General features: G+C 44.7%; 1 protein-coding gene across 2 annotated transcripts in view; it reads left to right on the top strand.

Moving 5' to 3' along the window:
* Positions 1-17,535, top strand: part of ABCA1 (ATP binding cassette subfamily A member 1) — a 114,353-nt gene that overhangs the window by 18,345 nt on the left and 78,473 nt on the right. The window contains exons 1-3 of one of the 2 annotated variants that reach the window (XM_080669976.1): positions 2,589-2,901; positions 2,993-3,154; positions 14,322-14,415. In XM_080669976.1, the coding sequence (XP_080526102.1) occupies positions 3,089-3,154; positions 14,322-14,415 (160 nt within the window). In that variant the 5' untranslated portion in view covers positions 2,589-2,901; positions 2,993-3,088. Of the gene's footprint in view, positions 1-2,588; positions 2,902-2,992; positions 3,155-14,321; positions 14,416-17,535 lie in introns of those variants that run through there. The other variant, XM_080669975.1, reaches the window with a different exon arrangement.

Genomic DNA, 17,535 nt, shown 5'->3' with positions numbered 1-17,535 from the left:
GTGACAGCTGAATGGAGATCTAAGCTAGGACCAGGGTCATACCAGGAAGTCCCAGGGACAGGAGAGAGTGTGGCCCAGTCAGAGCCTGTAAGGAGTTTTCTAGGCATCAGGAGGTGGGGAGTGTCGAGCGAGGAGACCGGAGTCAACAGGGACACCAAGTAAACCATAGTGAGGATCGAACTTGAGCCGCAGATGGTGGTTTTAAGTGGGGGAATGGCGTATTCATGTACTTGGTGTAGTTGAATAGTGTTGGTTGCTCTGTGGTAATGGATGGGAGTGGGATAAGTCTGGGGGCAGGGAGCCCAGCGACGTGGCTGGTGCAACTGAGAGTGGCCTGTGGCCTGGCAGTGATTGTGCAGTGGGATCCTTTCCAGCCAGTAACTGGAAGTGTGCAGAAGGGCAGGAGTGAGTGTGCTGCTAGCTCTGAAACATTGAGAAATCTAGTACACAGTCCTGCCTTCTCTATAGCTTTCACTTTGTTTGTTCTCTCGCTTTTTGGGAAACTGATGTGGAAATGTCCCCTTGGCTTCAGTTACCTGAGCAGAGGGGTTTGGGCTCTGCCAAACCTGCTTCTTTGGACAGAATTGCTCCTCCCCGTGATCACTGCGTTTTGAGGTGGGAGGAGGGAATTACGTGGGTGGCCAGGGCCATGCCAAGCGGGGACGGGAACTGGGGCAAGAAGCCTGCCTGTTTGCACCCAGCAAAGCCAGAGCAGAACCTTCTACTGCCGCTCTGGGCTACTTCTTGCTAACCTTATCTGAGGGTCTCTTGGAGGGTTCCTAGGGTCAGAACCAGCATCTAAAGATGCACAAACTCAAATTTTAGGAAAATACTCTACCCCAAATCTCCTCCTGCGAGCCTTTTATAGAGGTGTGTCCTCCCTCCTCCTGAGATTCTCCACTGAGGTGTAGGGGAGGCAATTCTGTGCTTTGGACTCCATCACTAGGATATTTCTATTTTGTCTTTTCTACTCTGCCCTTCCTACCTTTCCAGACACCCACCCGATGGATTTACCAGAAATAATGGAATAGAAAAGAATGTCTGGACAGCATGTCCATTTCTGTGCGGGAGGGTACTGATAGAACAGAGAAAGATAAGATAGGAGCAAAGAACTTGTTTCCGGAAAGGCTTGGGCAAGGGTACATAGGTGGGAAGTTGGGGCTAATGCACCTCTGGGCTTTTAGTACTAGGTTACATTTTCTCTTCTTAAATTACAAACTAGTGTTCTAACCGCCTCCTTGTCTGTTGCCTTGGAAATCTGAAAAGATTCATGTCACTTCTGAATCAACTAAGCGATTGCTGGAGAGTAGCTTTTGCAGGAGAAAAACTAGCTAATAATTTATTTCACTGTTTCTGGAATGTAAGCCCTGTCCTAGGCTAGTTCGGAGACACTGGGATTACAGGCACAATGACATCCTGCTCTCTGTGCTCAGAGGCCAGTTATCTTTTAAACAACAAATTGCAAACTGACTGGTGCTGGTTTACCTCTTCCTCTTTTTGGAGTGAGAACTTTTAGGATATATATATATATATATATATATATATATATATATATCTTGAATATTTCAGAAGAACTCCTAATTTGTTGGATTGCCAAGGAATGAATTTGCATACATAATGGATGAATGGGTCATGCCTTCTACACAGATACTGCAAATTCCCTCCACTCGCTTTTCTTCTCTAGAAGTTTTTAATCCAAGTCTTTGTGGAGTGGGGGACAAAAGGGTAAGAGCCTACTAGGGGCTGACCTTTGCACTGAGATCTGATGAGCACTCATGCACTTTTAGTCTACTACCTTGTTTTGTGTGCACAAGCAGTCACTACATTCTTAGCTCTTTTTGCTGACTGTTCCTCATGCCTAAATCCCACTCCCACCTCTACTCCACTACCCGCCATGATGACTGACGGAGCCACTTTAGAAGTAAAGTTGGTTTCCGCTGAGGGTTCATGGCTGTGGAGTGCCAGCAGGGCCCAGCTTTAACCTGTGCATCCCTCCCTTCTTCTATTTTTCGTTTCTCTGCCCCTCCCCCAACTTTAACTGTGGTAGGACTACTTGGGATTATTCCGGCATTAAGTGAATACGGTTGTTGCGTGGGCAATTGGGACACGTAGAAATGTTGTATCCCCTGTTTACGAGAACCTCCCCTTCTAGCACGGCAAAGCAGTCCTCCATGGAGGCACCTGTGACACCTGGCAAGGAGCAGCTGGGCCCTTCATGCAGGTGCAGATGGAGCAAGGCCAGAGGGTACAGATGTCTGGGCGGTGGGAGCCTGTCAGTTTCACAGGCGATGCTCCCCACTCGCCTTAGCTGACTTGTTTCTCCACGGGATGTTGTTTTTCTTTCCGAAGACACGCAGCACTGGGGTTGTCCTCACCACCTGGGAGCCAGGTGTCAGTAGCATTGCCTCGGTGTTTATTCACAGTCATCTTAAAACACACGGGGGCTTCCCAGATTGGGAAACTGCTTTGCCAATGATGTTGTTTATCATTTGAACGACTCAACAGTGTTGTTTGAGCCAATTGAAGGAAATAGCATAACTTACAGCAGGTTCAAGGCAAACTTTATAAATGCTGCTGACTTTTTATGTGAGGGGAGGCATTTCCGTAGAGAAGGGAGCCAGGTCCCTCGGATGCCAGGCTTCCACTTCCAAACTCAGTGTTTCCACCACCTCAGATTGCTCACTTCAATCTGTTTGCATAAGTGTATTTTTCATCCCCAAATGGTCACACCCGTGGAGCGAAAATTATTAGGATTATAACAGCTAGCTCCCGGGCTGCCCCCAGAAAACTGCCAGAATCCCTGTTCACTGGAGAAGCCCAAGGCCGGAAGTCGAGGACTCATGACCTATCGGGGACCTATTGGGAAGCAGTCATGACGCAGTGCTGGGATTGAGGGCTCAGGTGAGGGGGCTGGAGCAACTGCCCTCATTGGCGTATGTCTGGCTTTGCAGCAATAACTGACAGCTCTCTCCCTGCCTGCTTTATCTTTCAGTTAATGACCAGCCACAGCGTCTCTGCTGTGAGCTCTGGCCACTGCCTCCACGCTCCCAGCCACGCTCAGGTTGCGGTGGGTGCCAGCTGAGCTAGCATGGCGTGCTGGCCTCAGCTGAGGCTGCTGCTGTGGAAGAACTTCACTTACAGAAGAAGACAAACAGTAAGCTTGGGTTTCTTGGGGTGGAGGGCATTCTCCCATACTTTACTTCATGGTTTTGACTTGGGGATTGGAGGAGAGAGGAAAGGAAGTCTTGTTGGTTTTCTCAAAGTGATTGAATGAATGTGGCCCTGGTGGGCTCTATCACTTACTATTGAGGGCAGAAATGTTAGCTTTGGGTTTACGCTATTGCCCAGGCGTGAGTTCTGACCTCTGGAATGTGGCACAGAATTGCCCCCAGCCGTTCCTTCGCCTCCTTTTCCTACAGCTCCGGGGGCCATGTGGCTCTCCAAGAGTGGGAATGAAGTGAGTTAATGGCCCAGCTTCTAGAGAGACTGGATCTTTTAGTGCCAGTGTGGACTCTCTCAGCTCTGACTGCAAGCCTGGAGGAAAATAAAACAGAACATTGTTTTATTCCTATGGAGGGTTATAAGCCATTCACTGCCTGGATGGGGCGGTAATTCTTAGATCATCTGTAATGCGTAAGTGAATGGTATTTTTCCACAGAGGAAGGCGAAAGCTGTAAGGCATGGTGAACTCCTTGAAGTTCAATGCCAGCTCTTTGCTTCTCTATCTCTGAACACTCTTAGAAATCCCATCTACTCTCCTGGGTTTAGCTGTACCTCTCTGTAGTTAGCATCTAAGTCTGTTTTCTGCCCTGAATTCTAAGCCTGCATCCCCATTGACTGTCTTAGTGGAGCTTAATGTAACCAAAATGATCATCTTTCTTAGACTCAAAGAACTAGGAGGGACCTTGGAGATAATATAATATAGTTTCTCAGACTAGAATACTATTTGGACCTTTTTAAAATAAAAATGTTAAGGTCCGTTTGTGTTCATTAAATTTCTTGTTATTATAATGTTACTTAAATATGTACATATGTGAAACTAGACCCCCCCTTATTGTATATGCTATTATAAACCATATGATCACTTACAAATTAAATGCAAACCAAATCAATACAATTCAAATAAATGTAGTAGGACAGCTGACATTGTATAGCCGAACCCAAACCATGAGGAGTGACATGAATATGGTAGGGGATGCTGTGGTGCCATTCTGTGGGTTTGGACAGCCTATGTTCTAAGGGTTCAGTTCTCCAACCATTTTTCCCATGACCTTCATTTGATACCATTTGGCTTTCATTTGGTCCAATCTCATCATTCATAAATCACGTCTGCATCTGTTCCTTCCTCATTAGTCTGCTACAATTATGGTGCCAACACAATCAAACACAAATATAAACTTAGGCTTTGAAATCTTGTGCCAGAACTTGGTTATAAAATAGGCATTTGGAAAATCCAGACATGTTATTCTAGTTTGTTTAGATGACCACGAAAATGAAAACACAATATGGTTAAAATTCTCATAGGGAACTCACATGTAATCCATTGAAAATATACCCCCTAGTCCCCACCCCCCAATCCCCCCACAAACAGATTCTAGTTTGAGGAACAGCAATTTTGTTTAGCCCTTCACATTACTAGTGGGGACCTGAATCCCAAGGTCACTAATGAGAGAGTAGGAACTAGAATGTGTATCTAACGTATCCTGCCTGTCTTAGTGATATAATAATGGTAAAATATAAGACCTAATCTATATATTTAAAGCCTAAGCGACCGAACAACCGTCGCTATGATGCGCACTGACCACCAGGGGGCAGACGCTCAATGCAGGAGCTGCCCCCTGGTGGTCAGTGCACTCCCACAGTGGGAATGCCACTAGCTCCGTGGTGGGCAAACTGCGGCTCGCGAGCCACATGCAGCTCTTTGGCCCCTTGAGTGTGGCTCTTCCACAAAATACCACGGCCTGGGCGAGTCTATTTTGAAGAAGTGGCGTTAGAAGAAGTTTAAGTTTAAAAAATTTGGCTCTCAAAAGAAATTTCAATCGTTGTGCTGTTGATATTTGGCTCTGTTGACTAATGAGTTTGCCGACCCCTGCACTAGCTGACCGATGGGTGCCAGACACAGGGCTCACGTTGGCGAGTGTGAGCCTCTCTTTATGGGGACTGACTGGGCGCTAGCCGCAGAGGGGCTGGGATGAGCCGGAGCGGCAGGCGGTATTGGACTGCCGGTTTCAGCCCAATCCCCGCAGGCCACACCGAGGGACCCCACTTGGTGCATGAACCTGTGCACCAGGCCTCTACTATTATATAAGGAAGCAAACACTTAGAATGAGCTTCCATGTGCTAGGCACTCAATAGTGCGCTATTAACTGGGTTAATCTTTTTGTGACTCCGTGAAGTACTCATGTCCTTGTTGTGGCTGGGGAACTTACAGGGTCCCCAGAAGCACATGTCGAGTTCCAATCCAGGCCTTCTGACTCTAGAGTGGGCACTCTAAACCACTATGTCAAATTGCTTTCCAGTGGTAACCTTTTTTTTAATCTTCCCTCTCAAGATCTTGAAGTTCCCGACTCCTTCACCTTTCCCCCTGCCTTCCGTGGCTCTTCCCAGATTCTGGTGTTCCCAAATTCATCTGTCATCCTCATTTCTTAGCGACCGTGTGGTTCCGATCTCCTGCCTCTTCTCATCCTGGTTGTAGCAGCCCGCGTGATAGGAAATCATTTCTGCTGTGGTGTGCCCATTAGCCAGTGAGTAGTGGGAAGAATCATACCATCTTAGCAATGAAAGGAGGTCTTCAGGGTAGTACAGTCCAAGCCTCCATTGCACAGATAACAATACTGAGGCACAAAGCAGGGAAGGAATTTCCTTGTGGTCAGCCAAGGAATCCGAGTCCTGTAACAGGATGTGGGGGTTGGGCCATCCAGAATGGACCTGTCTCCGCTGGTCTTGAGCGTGTTGCTGCTTGCTCAATGTAGCGAATGGGTTTAATGAGAGTTAAGATTGGAGAGATAGGCAGGCTTAGTCAAGGCAATTTGCAGTCTTATGCCAGAGTGCCTGTTGAAGGAAGAAGTAGGGACACACCATCCTGATACAAAAGGGCTTTCCTAGATTGTATATCATTGCCTGCTGGCTGGTCCAGTTAGTCACCTCCCTTCCTGATTTCTAAAAGATTTGCGTTTTGCTGAGCCAGAAAGAAGGATGGTTTGTTTCAGGTCCCAGGTGCTTAGATTGTCAAGAGTTGGAAAGATCTGGCCTGCTCCATGGGAAATCCACACAACTGGGGTTTGGGCCAGAGGACAGCAGTCCAGGCTGGGTCTTCCATGGAAGCAGCACAAGAACCAGTTTCCTACAGGCCCAGCCTTCCCCGCCCCACCCACCCCTCCTTTTTAAAGCAGGCTTGGCTTTCTTTGCACGAAAGGTTTAATGTCCCTGGATCTTAACTTCTGATTGGTAGCGACTTTCCAGTGCACCTGGCTTGGATTTCTAGATGATACTGTTTAACAGTGGAACCTGCTAAGGGTTTGGTGCCACTTGGTTAGCTCACCTAGTCAGAACCGTCCTTCCCATTAGGTGAGGAAGAAGTTAGCATTTCCATGATAGTTCTTGCCCACAGTGAACAGAAAATCATTGCTCATTTCCCTTCTTCTGCCATCCTGCCGTGTACCCACATGGCCCCAGAGCCTGGCATCAGGGATATGCTCAGTAAGTATTTGCTCAGTGAGTGGCGCATGTGTTATATGGGCTCTTAGTTTTCGGGTCTCAAGGAGGCTCCCCTGCTTAGGGGCCTTGTGTGCTGCTGCCAGGAAGAATAGAAAGACTGTGTAGAATCTGGGATCTGCCAGTTCTCCCCAGAGCTACCCTGTTGAGAGGCGGTTGTTTGCCTTTTTGCTGTGTCTTTGTTTGCTGGTGAATTCTGGGGACCTCTCTCCGGTGTCCCCTTTGTGCAAAATCATGGGGACCATCAGCCAGGGTTAGCTTTCTGCTGTTCTTGTTGGGCAAAGAATACATTGAAATTGAGTTGCGAAAGTTGGGTGCAAAGCTCAGTTTGGGTTCAGAGTAACGGTTAACCTGTGTGGGTGGCAGTCATTCCGTACAAACAGAGCTTAGGGGACAGGAAGAGGGATCAGAGTTTTTCTGATCCTCATCTGGTATTAGGCTGAGCCAGAGGCCAAGGTCCCGTAGACAGAGTACGGCCATATTGCCCCCCCCCCCCTTTTTCTTTTTTTGCCTTTGCTATTAAATATTTTCTCAATTAGATCTGACTGGCCACGTGGCTGGGAAAATAGATAATTCTAGTTATTGCATACATTAGAGTATCGGTATTTGGGCATTGTTTAATGATAAGAATAAGTTATTAAAAATTAAACTCTTTATTTAAGAGCCATTATAGAATTGTACAGAATAGAGGAAAACTTCTTATCTCCTCCCATTTCCACTTTAACCTGATACACTTCTTTCCTGTCCTTAGTCTTTGGCAGTGATAGTTCAAATCCAAATAATAATTCTAATCATTATCTACTTCTAATTCAATTCTGACTGCAGGCTGGCCACCATATGCCATTGGGTTTAGGGGAAACTCATTTCTCCTAGGTTTTAGTTTTCCCTTCCGTGGAATGGAGAACATTAGAACAAATAGCCATTTATCGTTTCATTTGGGTAAATGTTTATGGATCTTCTACTACATGTGGGACAGTGACCTGGGCACATAGTGGTGAACCAGACATGATTCCTGTCCTTAAAGAAGTGAGAAAAGCAGGTATAAAACACATCATTATGTAAGTAAACATATAATAACACGTTGTGATAAGTGTCATGAAGACAAACTGTGGTTCTGTGTTGGATACTGCCAGGCTATGGGTAGGGACTTGATTTAGAAGGGAAGGTCATGACATTTAAGTTTCAGCAGCCACTAGCCAGGGGAACATCAGGAGCCCAGAGATCAAGGTCACTGTATTCCCGGCAGAGACACAGAGTGTGAAGGCCACGGGGCCTAACACATGTTCCTGAGTCAAGGAAGAGAAAAGTCAGTGGCGCTGGTGGCGCGAATGCAGACCGGCTGGGGCCGAGCCGGGAGTCGGCAGGGCCAGGCCAGGCAGGGCTTTGCAGTTGGCAAAGGGCAGCTGAGTTTTAGTTTATGTGCAAAAGGAGTCCCTGAGGGTCAGTTTATGCCTGGTCCTCGGTACTAAGGGGACTTGAGTGACGACGGCCCAGGGAGACAAGTGAAGTCATTACATACACGTGTTCCATTTTATGGTTTCTTTCTTTCCTTGAACATTACTCGGTGTGTCTGTTCCCAAATTTCCAAATAATCTTCATATTTATAATAATGATTCTTGATGCATAGGCTGTGTTTTGTAGTTTTGAAAGCACTTTTATATGCATTATCTTGATATTCACAGCGATCCTGAGAGGTGTGCATTACAGCTCCTGCTTCACAGTGAAGAACGTATTGTAGGTTAGTAAAGTAGTTAGAGGTTAGAGGAAGAATTCCATCTTATGGTCCCAAATTTACCCTCGGGCTGAGTCCATTGACATTTCTGGGAGCTTTACAATAATCTATCAACACAGTTTTTATTTTCTAAGTTTATTCTCTATTGCCAACATTTAGATGGTTTCCAGCATTTGCTGTTATGAATGAATTACTATGAAGATTTTATACATACAGGCTTTTCTTTTGTATTGTTCCCTTAAGCTACAATCTCAGGAGCAGGATTATTAGGTCAAAGGGGAATGGCCCTTGAAGTCTATGATCAGATGTCCTTCCAAAGGATTAAACCAATTTAAAAAGCCACTATCAATGCATGAGGCTACATACTTCTGAGAGGGCAGGTCTGGGTTTTTAAAAAAATGTTTTCCCCTCTAGCATTGTTCTGATTTGATCTTAAAGATTTCACTTTAATTTACACAGACCTAATTGAGGTGTATGGTATCAGGGATGGGTTTAAAAATGGTTTTTCTTTACATTCATATCATATCATATCATCCTAGCAACTTTTATTAAACAGTGATTCCTTTTCTAGTTATATTTGGGACATTTATCACACTGTTATGTCTGTAGGGAGCTATTTGGGGTTATTTGTTTGGTCATTTGGTACATATTTTTTATTTTGATGCTGATACAGCACAGTGTGCTATTACTTTGAACACTGAGATCTGGGGCAACTCATTGTCCCACCCTCCCTTTTTGCCTCTCAGAACAGTCTTTGATAATTTCCTCTCTTTCTCTTTCCCATTAAATCTTATTACCTTACCAAGTTCTAAAAAGTATCCTATCGTTAGGTAATGCCCCAGGGGCATTTGGTGATATATGGAGACATCTTTTGGTTGTCACTGGCCTGGGCGGGGGTGGTTGGTAGAGTACATGTGTGCGGTGAGCATCCTACAGTTCACAGGAGAGTCCCCTCAACAGTTACCTGTGTCAATAGTGCTGCTCTTGAGAACAGCACCTGCTCTCCAGGTGTTCGCTTGGAGTGTCCCATGTTAGAGCTGAGGAGTAACGAGACAGAAGGCACAAAGTGGTGCCTTTGGTGCTCCCAGAGCAGCTCAGTGTAGCAATCACTTAAACATCAGAATTACGTACTGTTTTAACACCCAACACTAAAGGGAGGCTCCTGACGGTCTGACTTTGGTGAGAAACGCCTTTTGAAAACAATGTTCCTCTCTGGGGGGGAGAGGGGAGAGGGAGAGATGTGGAGGTGGGTGGGTAGGTACCTAAACAAGATTTAGAAGAGTTTTCTATAGGGTTTTATAACAGTAAAGTATCAGTTTTATTTCCAAGCTATTTCTTACAGACTATGTGAAGGAAAAGTGCTAAGTCTAGGGATGGGAGAAATCTTACTTGGATGATGAGTGGAGCCAGAATGGCAAGCGTGGCAGTTAGGTTTCTAGAAGGAGACTATTAGGAAAAGAAATGCCTAGCCTGGTCGGGTGGCTCCGTTGGCTGGAGCATCGTCATGTTCACCTAAAGGTTGTAGGTTCGATTCCCAATGTGGGCACATCCCTAGGTTTTGGGTTGGGCAAGTACAGGAGGCAACCGATCAATGTTTCTCTCTCACATCTATGTTTCTCTCTCTCTTCCCCGTTCCCTTCCTCTCTCTTTAAAAAACATATTCTTGGGTGAGGATTGAAAAAAAAAAGCCTAGAACATCCCCCTGAGTTTGTAAGGTGGCTTTTGTGTTGAATGACAGGTATAATTTTAGAGGTGCAGAGTAAAAGGGCATGGATTAAGTTTTTTCTCTCCATGAGTTTTCTGTTTTGGGTGGTATGAGCTTTGGAGGCAATCTCATCATTCATTCATACATTTTAGTAACTCAGGCTACCAAGGATTTTGAAAGATCAATAATCTAGATACTCTCGTAATAGTGATGCCTAGTGGCTAAGAGCAGGGACCCTTGAATCAGACTGGCTTTGAATCCTGGTTCTGCTGTTTACCAACCTTATTGCCTTGGGCAATATAGTAACTCTTTAAGCCTCAGTGTTCTATTCTGTAAAAGGAGTATAATAATAGTACTAATGAGGTTGTTTGAAGGTTAAATGAGTTAACATATGTACAGTACTTAGAACACTGGTATTTAGTAAGATCTGTTTAAGAGTGCGCCTTTATTGTTATTATCACTCTTTTTCTTACTTCTTTTTCTTATCTGCTTACACCCACTGGCTGATTTTTTTCCCTTTGCTATCAGTGCTATGGGGAAGATCCAATCAACCAATTATTTTGAGCATCTGCTGCCCTACAGGGTCCTAGATGTGGGGGCTGCAGAGATGCCCAGGAACATTAGGCTTGATTCATTGGATCAGATCTGTGAGCCGTAGACTAAGTGGCCATCTTAAGGGGTGTGAGGCCCAAACATGGCTCTAGGAGAGGCATGATGAATGCACACGGACAGATCTAGGGGTCAGTGGGTTGGGTGCCAGTGCTGGTGGGCTCCCCTTACCAGGCTGTGGCTCATAACTGGTTTGAACCTTTGTTTCTTCACTTCTGGAATGGTAATCGTACAACCGATCTCACAGAGATATTGTGAGAATTAAATGTTAGAGATGAGATGTATAAAAATCCCGGGTACACAGTAGGCACTCAGTATTGGCTGTAGCTATAATAATTCTATAGGCCATGAGTTCATTTTACCTCTGTGGAACCTGCGGATTTTTTTGATCATGCCACCTCGTGCAGTCATGTCCCACCTGGGCCACTTCCTGTGTCAAATAGAATTTTATATGTGGCCTCTGGGGTTGGACAGAAGTGGCTGCTAATCTCAACCCTGCCATGGACCAGCCCTATGATGACCCTCCCTTGTGCTTTAGCCTTGGATTCAATGTAATAAGCTGTATATAGTGTGCCTACTACATAAATGGTAGCTACTATTTATCCTGAAAGCACAAATGGTAGTTTCAGAGCTTAAGTTTGATGCAATCTTTCTCATCCTCTTCATTTTCTTTTTTTCTGAGTTGATTATTCTTTTCTGAACTTATCCCCAGTTATGCAATTTTTGACAAGTTTTATTCCTGTCTGGGTAATATTTGTGATTTTATTCAGCTGTAAGCTTGGAATAGATATAATTTCGTGTGCTGCTTTTTTCACTTAATATTATATGTTTAATAGTATCTGTGTTTCATAAACATTGTTGTAATGACTGCCTACTGAATTGTTGAGTAGATGTACCATAATTTAATCATCTCCCTAGTGCTGTGCAATTATTTCTAGTATTTTTTCATATATAGTGTTTCAGTGAACAAATGCATATATGTAGCTTTTTGACATTTTGAATTTAGTTCTGTAGGTCATAGCCCCAGTGATATTATTTGGTCAAAGGGATAAACGTGTCTTCTGATACATTTGGCCAAATTGCTTTCCCAAAGGGCTCAACTGCTTTGTATTTCCATCTTCATTATTTTATAAACTTTAGTTCATTCTCTTACTCAACAAGCATTGTTAAGCTCTCAGGGTGTGGTAGGCCTAGTGAGAAGAAAGTGACACTAGGGGAGAAGCTCCCATATAAATAGGGTCCCTGATGTGCCAAGTGCTGATAAAGGCAGAGCGTATCTGGGGACCCTCCGCCCCTCCCCAGGAGGGACTTCCACTCAGCAGGTAGGAGAGGCCCAATGTCATTGGAGAGCTTGCAGATTTCAGTGTGTGTTGCCTCTTTGGGATCACTTATGGAACTACTTAGCAAGACTAGCCCCATCACCCTAGTAACAGCATGCCTTCTTTCAAAGAGGGACCATTTGTCTTTTATGTGTTTCCTGGTGTGCAGTCTATAGTATACTATTCCTCATAGTTAGAGGCTAATGGTGGGTTGTTTTTTTTGTTCCATTTATGGAAAATTTAGGAAAGCATTTTAAAAATTACCCATTTTCTTATCACCTCAGGACATACACCCTTATATTGCTTTTCAAATAGAAGATTTTTTAAAAAAGGTTAATGTGGAACCATATCAAAGGCATTTGCAAATTAAAAATGGGCTGTTTAAAATTCCAAAAATCCAACAATAAATAATAAAGAGAAACGCTAAGACAATCTGAAGCACCAGCAATCAGCAGAAAGGTTAACTTAATTACAGTCCATTCACAGGGTAGAATATTAAGTGGTCATTAAAATTCATATTTTAGGAGAATATTGTATATAATGGAAAATACTCCCAGCATGATGCTAAATAAAAAAGCAAAATACAAAACTATATATGATATCTAATCTCAATTTCGTAGAAAAAATATTATTTATGTATGCATAGAATGAAAAACAAAAATGTTAACAGAGAACCATTGTTAGCTCAATTTACTAGGAATTCTTGCTGCAAAGTAGGATTGGGGTGGTTTATATCTACTTAAACATTTTTTAATTTTGATTTTTCTACAAAAAATATATATGGTCTTGAGGTTGACGAAAATAATTCTATTAAAAGAGAAGAGGGAGGGGGGATTTCATACTAGTGTCGCTTGGCTTTATGGTGCTGAAGCCACAGTTGTAATTACTCTTAACCACAGGCCTCATCACTCTTCTGGACTCTTGGTGTTCATCCTAATTAGAACACCAGAGTCTAAAAATGAGAGGAAGAAAGAGTTGAGACTCTTCAGGCAGTGTAACTACAGACGGTCCCCAACTTACGATAGTTTGACCTAACAATTTTTCGACTTTACAATGGTGCGAAAGCGATACCCATTCAGTAGAAACCATACTTTGAATTTGGATCTTCTTCTGGGCTAGCAATACGCAGTACGGTCTCTCTTGGGATGCTGGGAGCAGCAGTAAGTTGCAGCTCCCAGCTGGGCACACGTTCACAAGAGTAAACAACGCACACTCTACAGTGAGATGGTTTTGCCTAACTATAGGCTAATGTAAGTGTTCTGAGCACATTTAAGTCAGGTAAGCTAAGGTCTGATGTTCAGTAGGTTAGGTGTATTGAATGCATTTTCGACTTACAGTATTTTCAGTTTACAACGGATTTATTGGGGCATAACCCCATTGTAAGTAGAGGAGCATCTGTAGTTGTCTGAACACCAGTGGTTCAATTAAATTCTGTCTAATGATTTCCATCCTGTTCCTGTGCTTTATTTATCCCTTGGTAACTCATTGAGGCAGGGTTTTCCTTTAGAGAAACCTCATTGCTTTAACCTGTGGATCGGGCTTACTTACACATTTAATGATCTTCTACCCACTGGAGATGTTGACCAGACCTTGCCGGATGGAGGGCTTTGCACTCTTCCCAGCTCTTTCCAGTCCTGGGTGTGTGGAGGTCAATGTGGAATTCTGTGTGAATTTCCATTGTCCTTTGGAGCCCTCTTCTTAGCCCCATGGGGAGCAACTTTGTGTGCATTTGAAGAACAGAGGTGGTGTGTATTTAGCACAGCAAGGCCCGGTGGCCCTGGCCTTCCTCTTTCAATAAATGAACTTCATTGTGTACCTGAAACTGTGCTAATGCTGGGGATACAGTGATGACTGGACCCAGGGCTTGCCTGCAGGGTGCTCATATTGCTGCGAGGAAGCCAGTGGTAGAATCAGATGATTTCAGGGGCGCGGCTCCTGTGGGAGCTCAGGGGAAGGACATATGTCTGTTTGAGACTTGCAGAATGAGCAGAAATGAGCCAGATGATGCAGGATGGGCAGCATCTTCCCGTTCTTAGGGGAAACACAGAGGTATGGAATAGTATGTCACAGGGTGAGAACTGCAGACAGTAAAGTGGTATGAAAGCTTAGAGAATGGTGGGAGAGACTGGAGAAGTTGATCAATTGCTGAGTTAACTTCTCTGTGGATTTCCCAAAGCCCAAAAGTGTCAGGCATCCGTATTACTGTTTAAACTCACAGTGCTCTGTCTTATTTCCCTCTCAGTGTCAGTTGTTGCTGGAAGTGGCCTGGCCTCTATTTATCTTCCTGATCCTGATCTCCGTTCGGCTGAGCTACCCACCCTACGAACAACATGAATGTGAGTATCTGAGCATCCTGCCTGAGACTCTCCACCGGCAAGAGAAATCCAGGCCATGGGCAAGGGCTAACCTTGACCTCTCCCGAGACACTATCTTTAGGAAACACTGTAAATGGGTTGGAACAGAAAAGCTAGGCTCTCAATTTTGGGATAAGTCTTGAACTCAGGAAGCTGTTTTCAGTCCTAGGGAATGGTGATAATAGTAACTATAATAATAGCCAATGTCTGTTTCATACATTTTAAATCACGAAAGTAAAATAACCTTACTGATGGTTCAGAAAGTGGTGATTAACAAAGGCCCCTAGGGCAGTGAGTGCCTTAACACCACCGTCAGCTGTCTTTATTACACAGCTGCAAATCATGGAACATAATTCTAAGCAGCAATTGCGTAGAGCTTCTCAGATCGACTGATATTATTTTATTTGATTCTCATAACAACCTTGTAAAATAGACTTGATTATTACCCTTTGCTTGATAAGTTCATTGGGGCTCAGCGAAGGGCAGGGACTTGCCCAAGGTCACACATCTAATAAGTGACAGAGATGAAGTAAAAAGCTCAGGTCCTCTGCCTCCCAAATCCTGTGTTTTGATTGTAGCCTTTACAGTGAGCATAGAGAATACAGTAGTGGCCAAGGACACATGCTCTAGATGTCAGGTTACTTGGGTTTGAATCCTGGCTTCAGCAATTACTGGGTATATCACATTGGGCAGGCGACTTAGCTTCTTGGTACCTGAGTGTTCTCATCTCTATAATAATCCCCATGCTATCCAGTTGTTGCTATTCCACAGTCACGTCTTTCTCTCCTGGCTGGGCACGCTGGATGGACTGACACTACAGAAATGTCCCAGTCTAAATGATCCACATTTATGTAGGAGGTTTAGCTGGAACCTCTGTTCCATTGCTCCTATAACTTTCCCTACCATTAACCAGCTCTCCCCACACCCTGCCAGCCTCCTGGACTTATGGGATATGTAATGGTATTATATATCATGTTTCTATCATGTATGAACTTATAGGATACTGTTCTTCAGGAAAGGGGGCTCCGGGTCACCCGTTAATTGCGTACTTGGTCTAGTCCACGGCACATCGAGGCAGTCATTTACCTGCTAATTTGCTAGCACACATTACATATACTCAAGTTTTAGAAAAAAATGCCACACAACCTCAGGACATTCTACCAGATGTGATTTTCAGATTTCACCAGAAAGGGAAAAAATGTAAAATGAAATACACACTCAGTTTGAGAGCTTGGGAGGTGATTCTGACTTCTCTTTTGGAATCCCAAAGATTGATGAGTAACTGCATATTTGATTTTATTTAAGCATTGCCCTAAGCCCCACTGATGGGAAAACTCAGTTTTTTCACCTGCTTGGCTGTTCTCTCTCTGGAATGATCCCAAGTAGGCAAGATGGTGTAGTAGGAACAGGCTGGCTTTGGATCAGACAGAAATTGGGGTCTTCCCCTCTTATCTCATATCTCTGACACCTGCCGAGGTTGTGATCTTGAACAAGTTGTTGAATTTTAACCCAGAGTTATCTGAATCTAGGTCATAGAATTTCAGAAATGCTGTGGAATTTTCATACCTATAGATAAGACTTTTGCCTCCCACCTATGTACTTCTTGCCACCTCACCTAATATTCTAGGGACCTGCCTGGAAGGTAGATTGCTTAGGCGAATCTTGCAGAGGTGTGTTGTCTCTGGAAACAAAGGATTGGCATATAATTCTTTCCCATAAATCTTTCCCTGTTTGACCCAGAGCCATCCAGGCCCTCATTACTTTCCTGGGTCCTGGGACTCCATTATGCTATTTGATCGTCATCCTGTGCCCCTTGCCAAGTCGTCTTCCTGCTTTTGCTTGCAAATAAGGTGGGACACAACACACAGGGAAGGGTCTTTGCTTCACCCACCGGTATAGCCCGAAATACCTTCACCTCCCATGGCCCTGTGCTGTTGGACCAACACCCACCCTGTCCTTGGTGGCAGAATCTCGGGGAGGTTCAAGGGGAGACTCCTGCGGTCCTTGGAGTACTTGGTTGGGTTACATAAATCTCCCTGCATGAGGAGCAGCTGACTCAGGCAAGGGACCTTGTTTGGTTTTCCTTGAACTATTACCAGGGAGATAAGGAGGTTAACTGAGTAAATGTTGAACAGGCCAGAGTCCCTGCGGAGTAGCCACAGGGATCAGATCTTGTTACATCCTTGCTGAGGATGCTGACTCTCGATGGAATATGAAGAGAAGAAAAGGACGAAGAGAAGTGCCCAGTACTGAAATGCAGGGTAGTCAGTCCTGGCTGCGGGTTAGCTTCTGGGAAGACTCTCGTTAGCATATTTGTGTGAAAATAGTAGGATGAATGAAAGGGGTCCTGCTTGGGAGGAAGGTTGTGGCTGTGAGATTTGGAGTATTCCTAGCAGGACAGTAGCAGAGTGAGGACGACTGTAGGCTCAGCACCGCAGTGCCTCAGTAATCCTGACAGCCTTTACACTGCGCCAGGCACTGAGCTGCATGCTTGCCTGTAGGAACTCCTGGGATGCCTCCTGCAGCTCTGTGAAGTAGATTGTATTTTTATCACCGTTTTACAGATGAGGAAACTGAGAGTTGGTGGTTCAGTGACTTGGCCAAAGTCTCTGCTTCGTGTATTGCAGAGGCTGGATGTGACTCTCAATAGGTCTGACCCCAAAGTCTGTGCAGCCCACAGCTCTTTGCCTAGAGAGCCATGGCTCTCAATGGTTGTTGACTACTTGGGGTCACAGAACACGCTGAGAATATGATGGGAGCTGCAGCGTGGCCTTTCTGTCCAAAGGAATTCGCACATGTTTGGTCCTCAGGTTAGGAGCTCCTGCTCTGGGGCACATTAATCATGATATCCTAGAAGCAGCACCAGGGCAGACTACCCCAAACCAAACTGTGCCTTTGATCAGTCAAGTACACCCAGTCCTGCTGTTGGTCACATGCTCCCCCGTAAAGAAGGGAAAGGAGAGTGGGGAGATGACCTATTGAATGGGGCTCATGGTTTCCATGAGGGACATGAGCAGCAGATGACCTCTGACCCCAATTAGCCTATTTATTTAGTACCTCGGAGGATCTTGTGAGCTGGCAGAGGAGGTGACACCAAAGAGT

The sequence above is a fragment of the Plecotus auritus genome, assembly GCF_963455305.1.
Source record: "Plecotus auritus genome assembly, chromosome: 5".
Taxonomy (NCBI): Eukaryota; Metazoa; Chordata; class Mammalia; order Chiroptera; family Vespertilionidae; genus Plecotus; species Plecotus auritus.
This window is presented reverse-complemented; position numbering and strand designations above follow the sequence as displayed.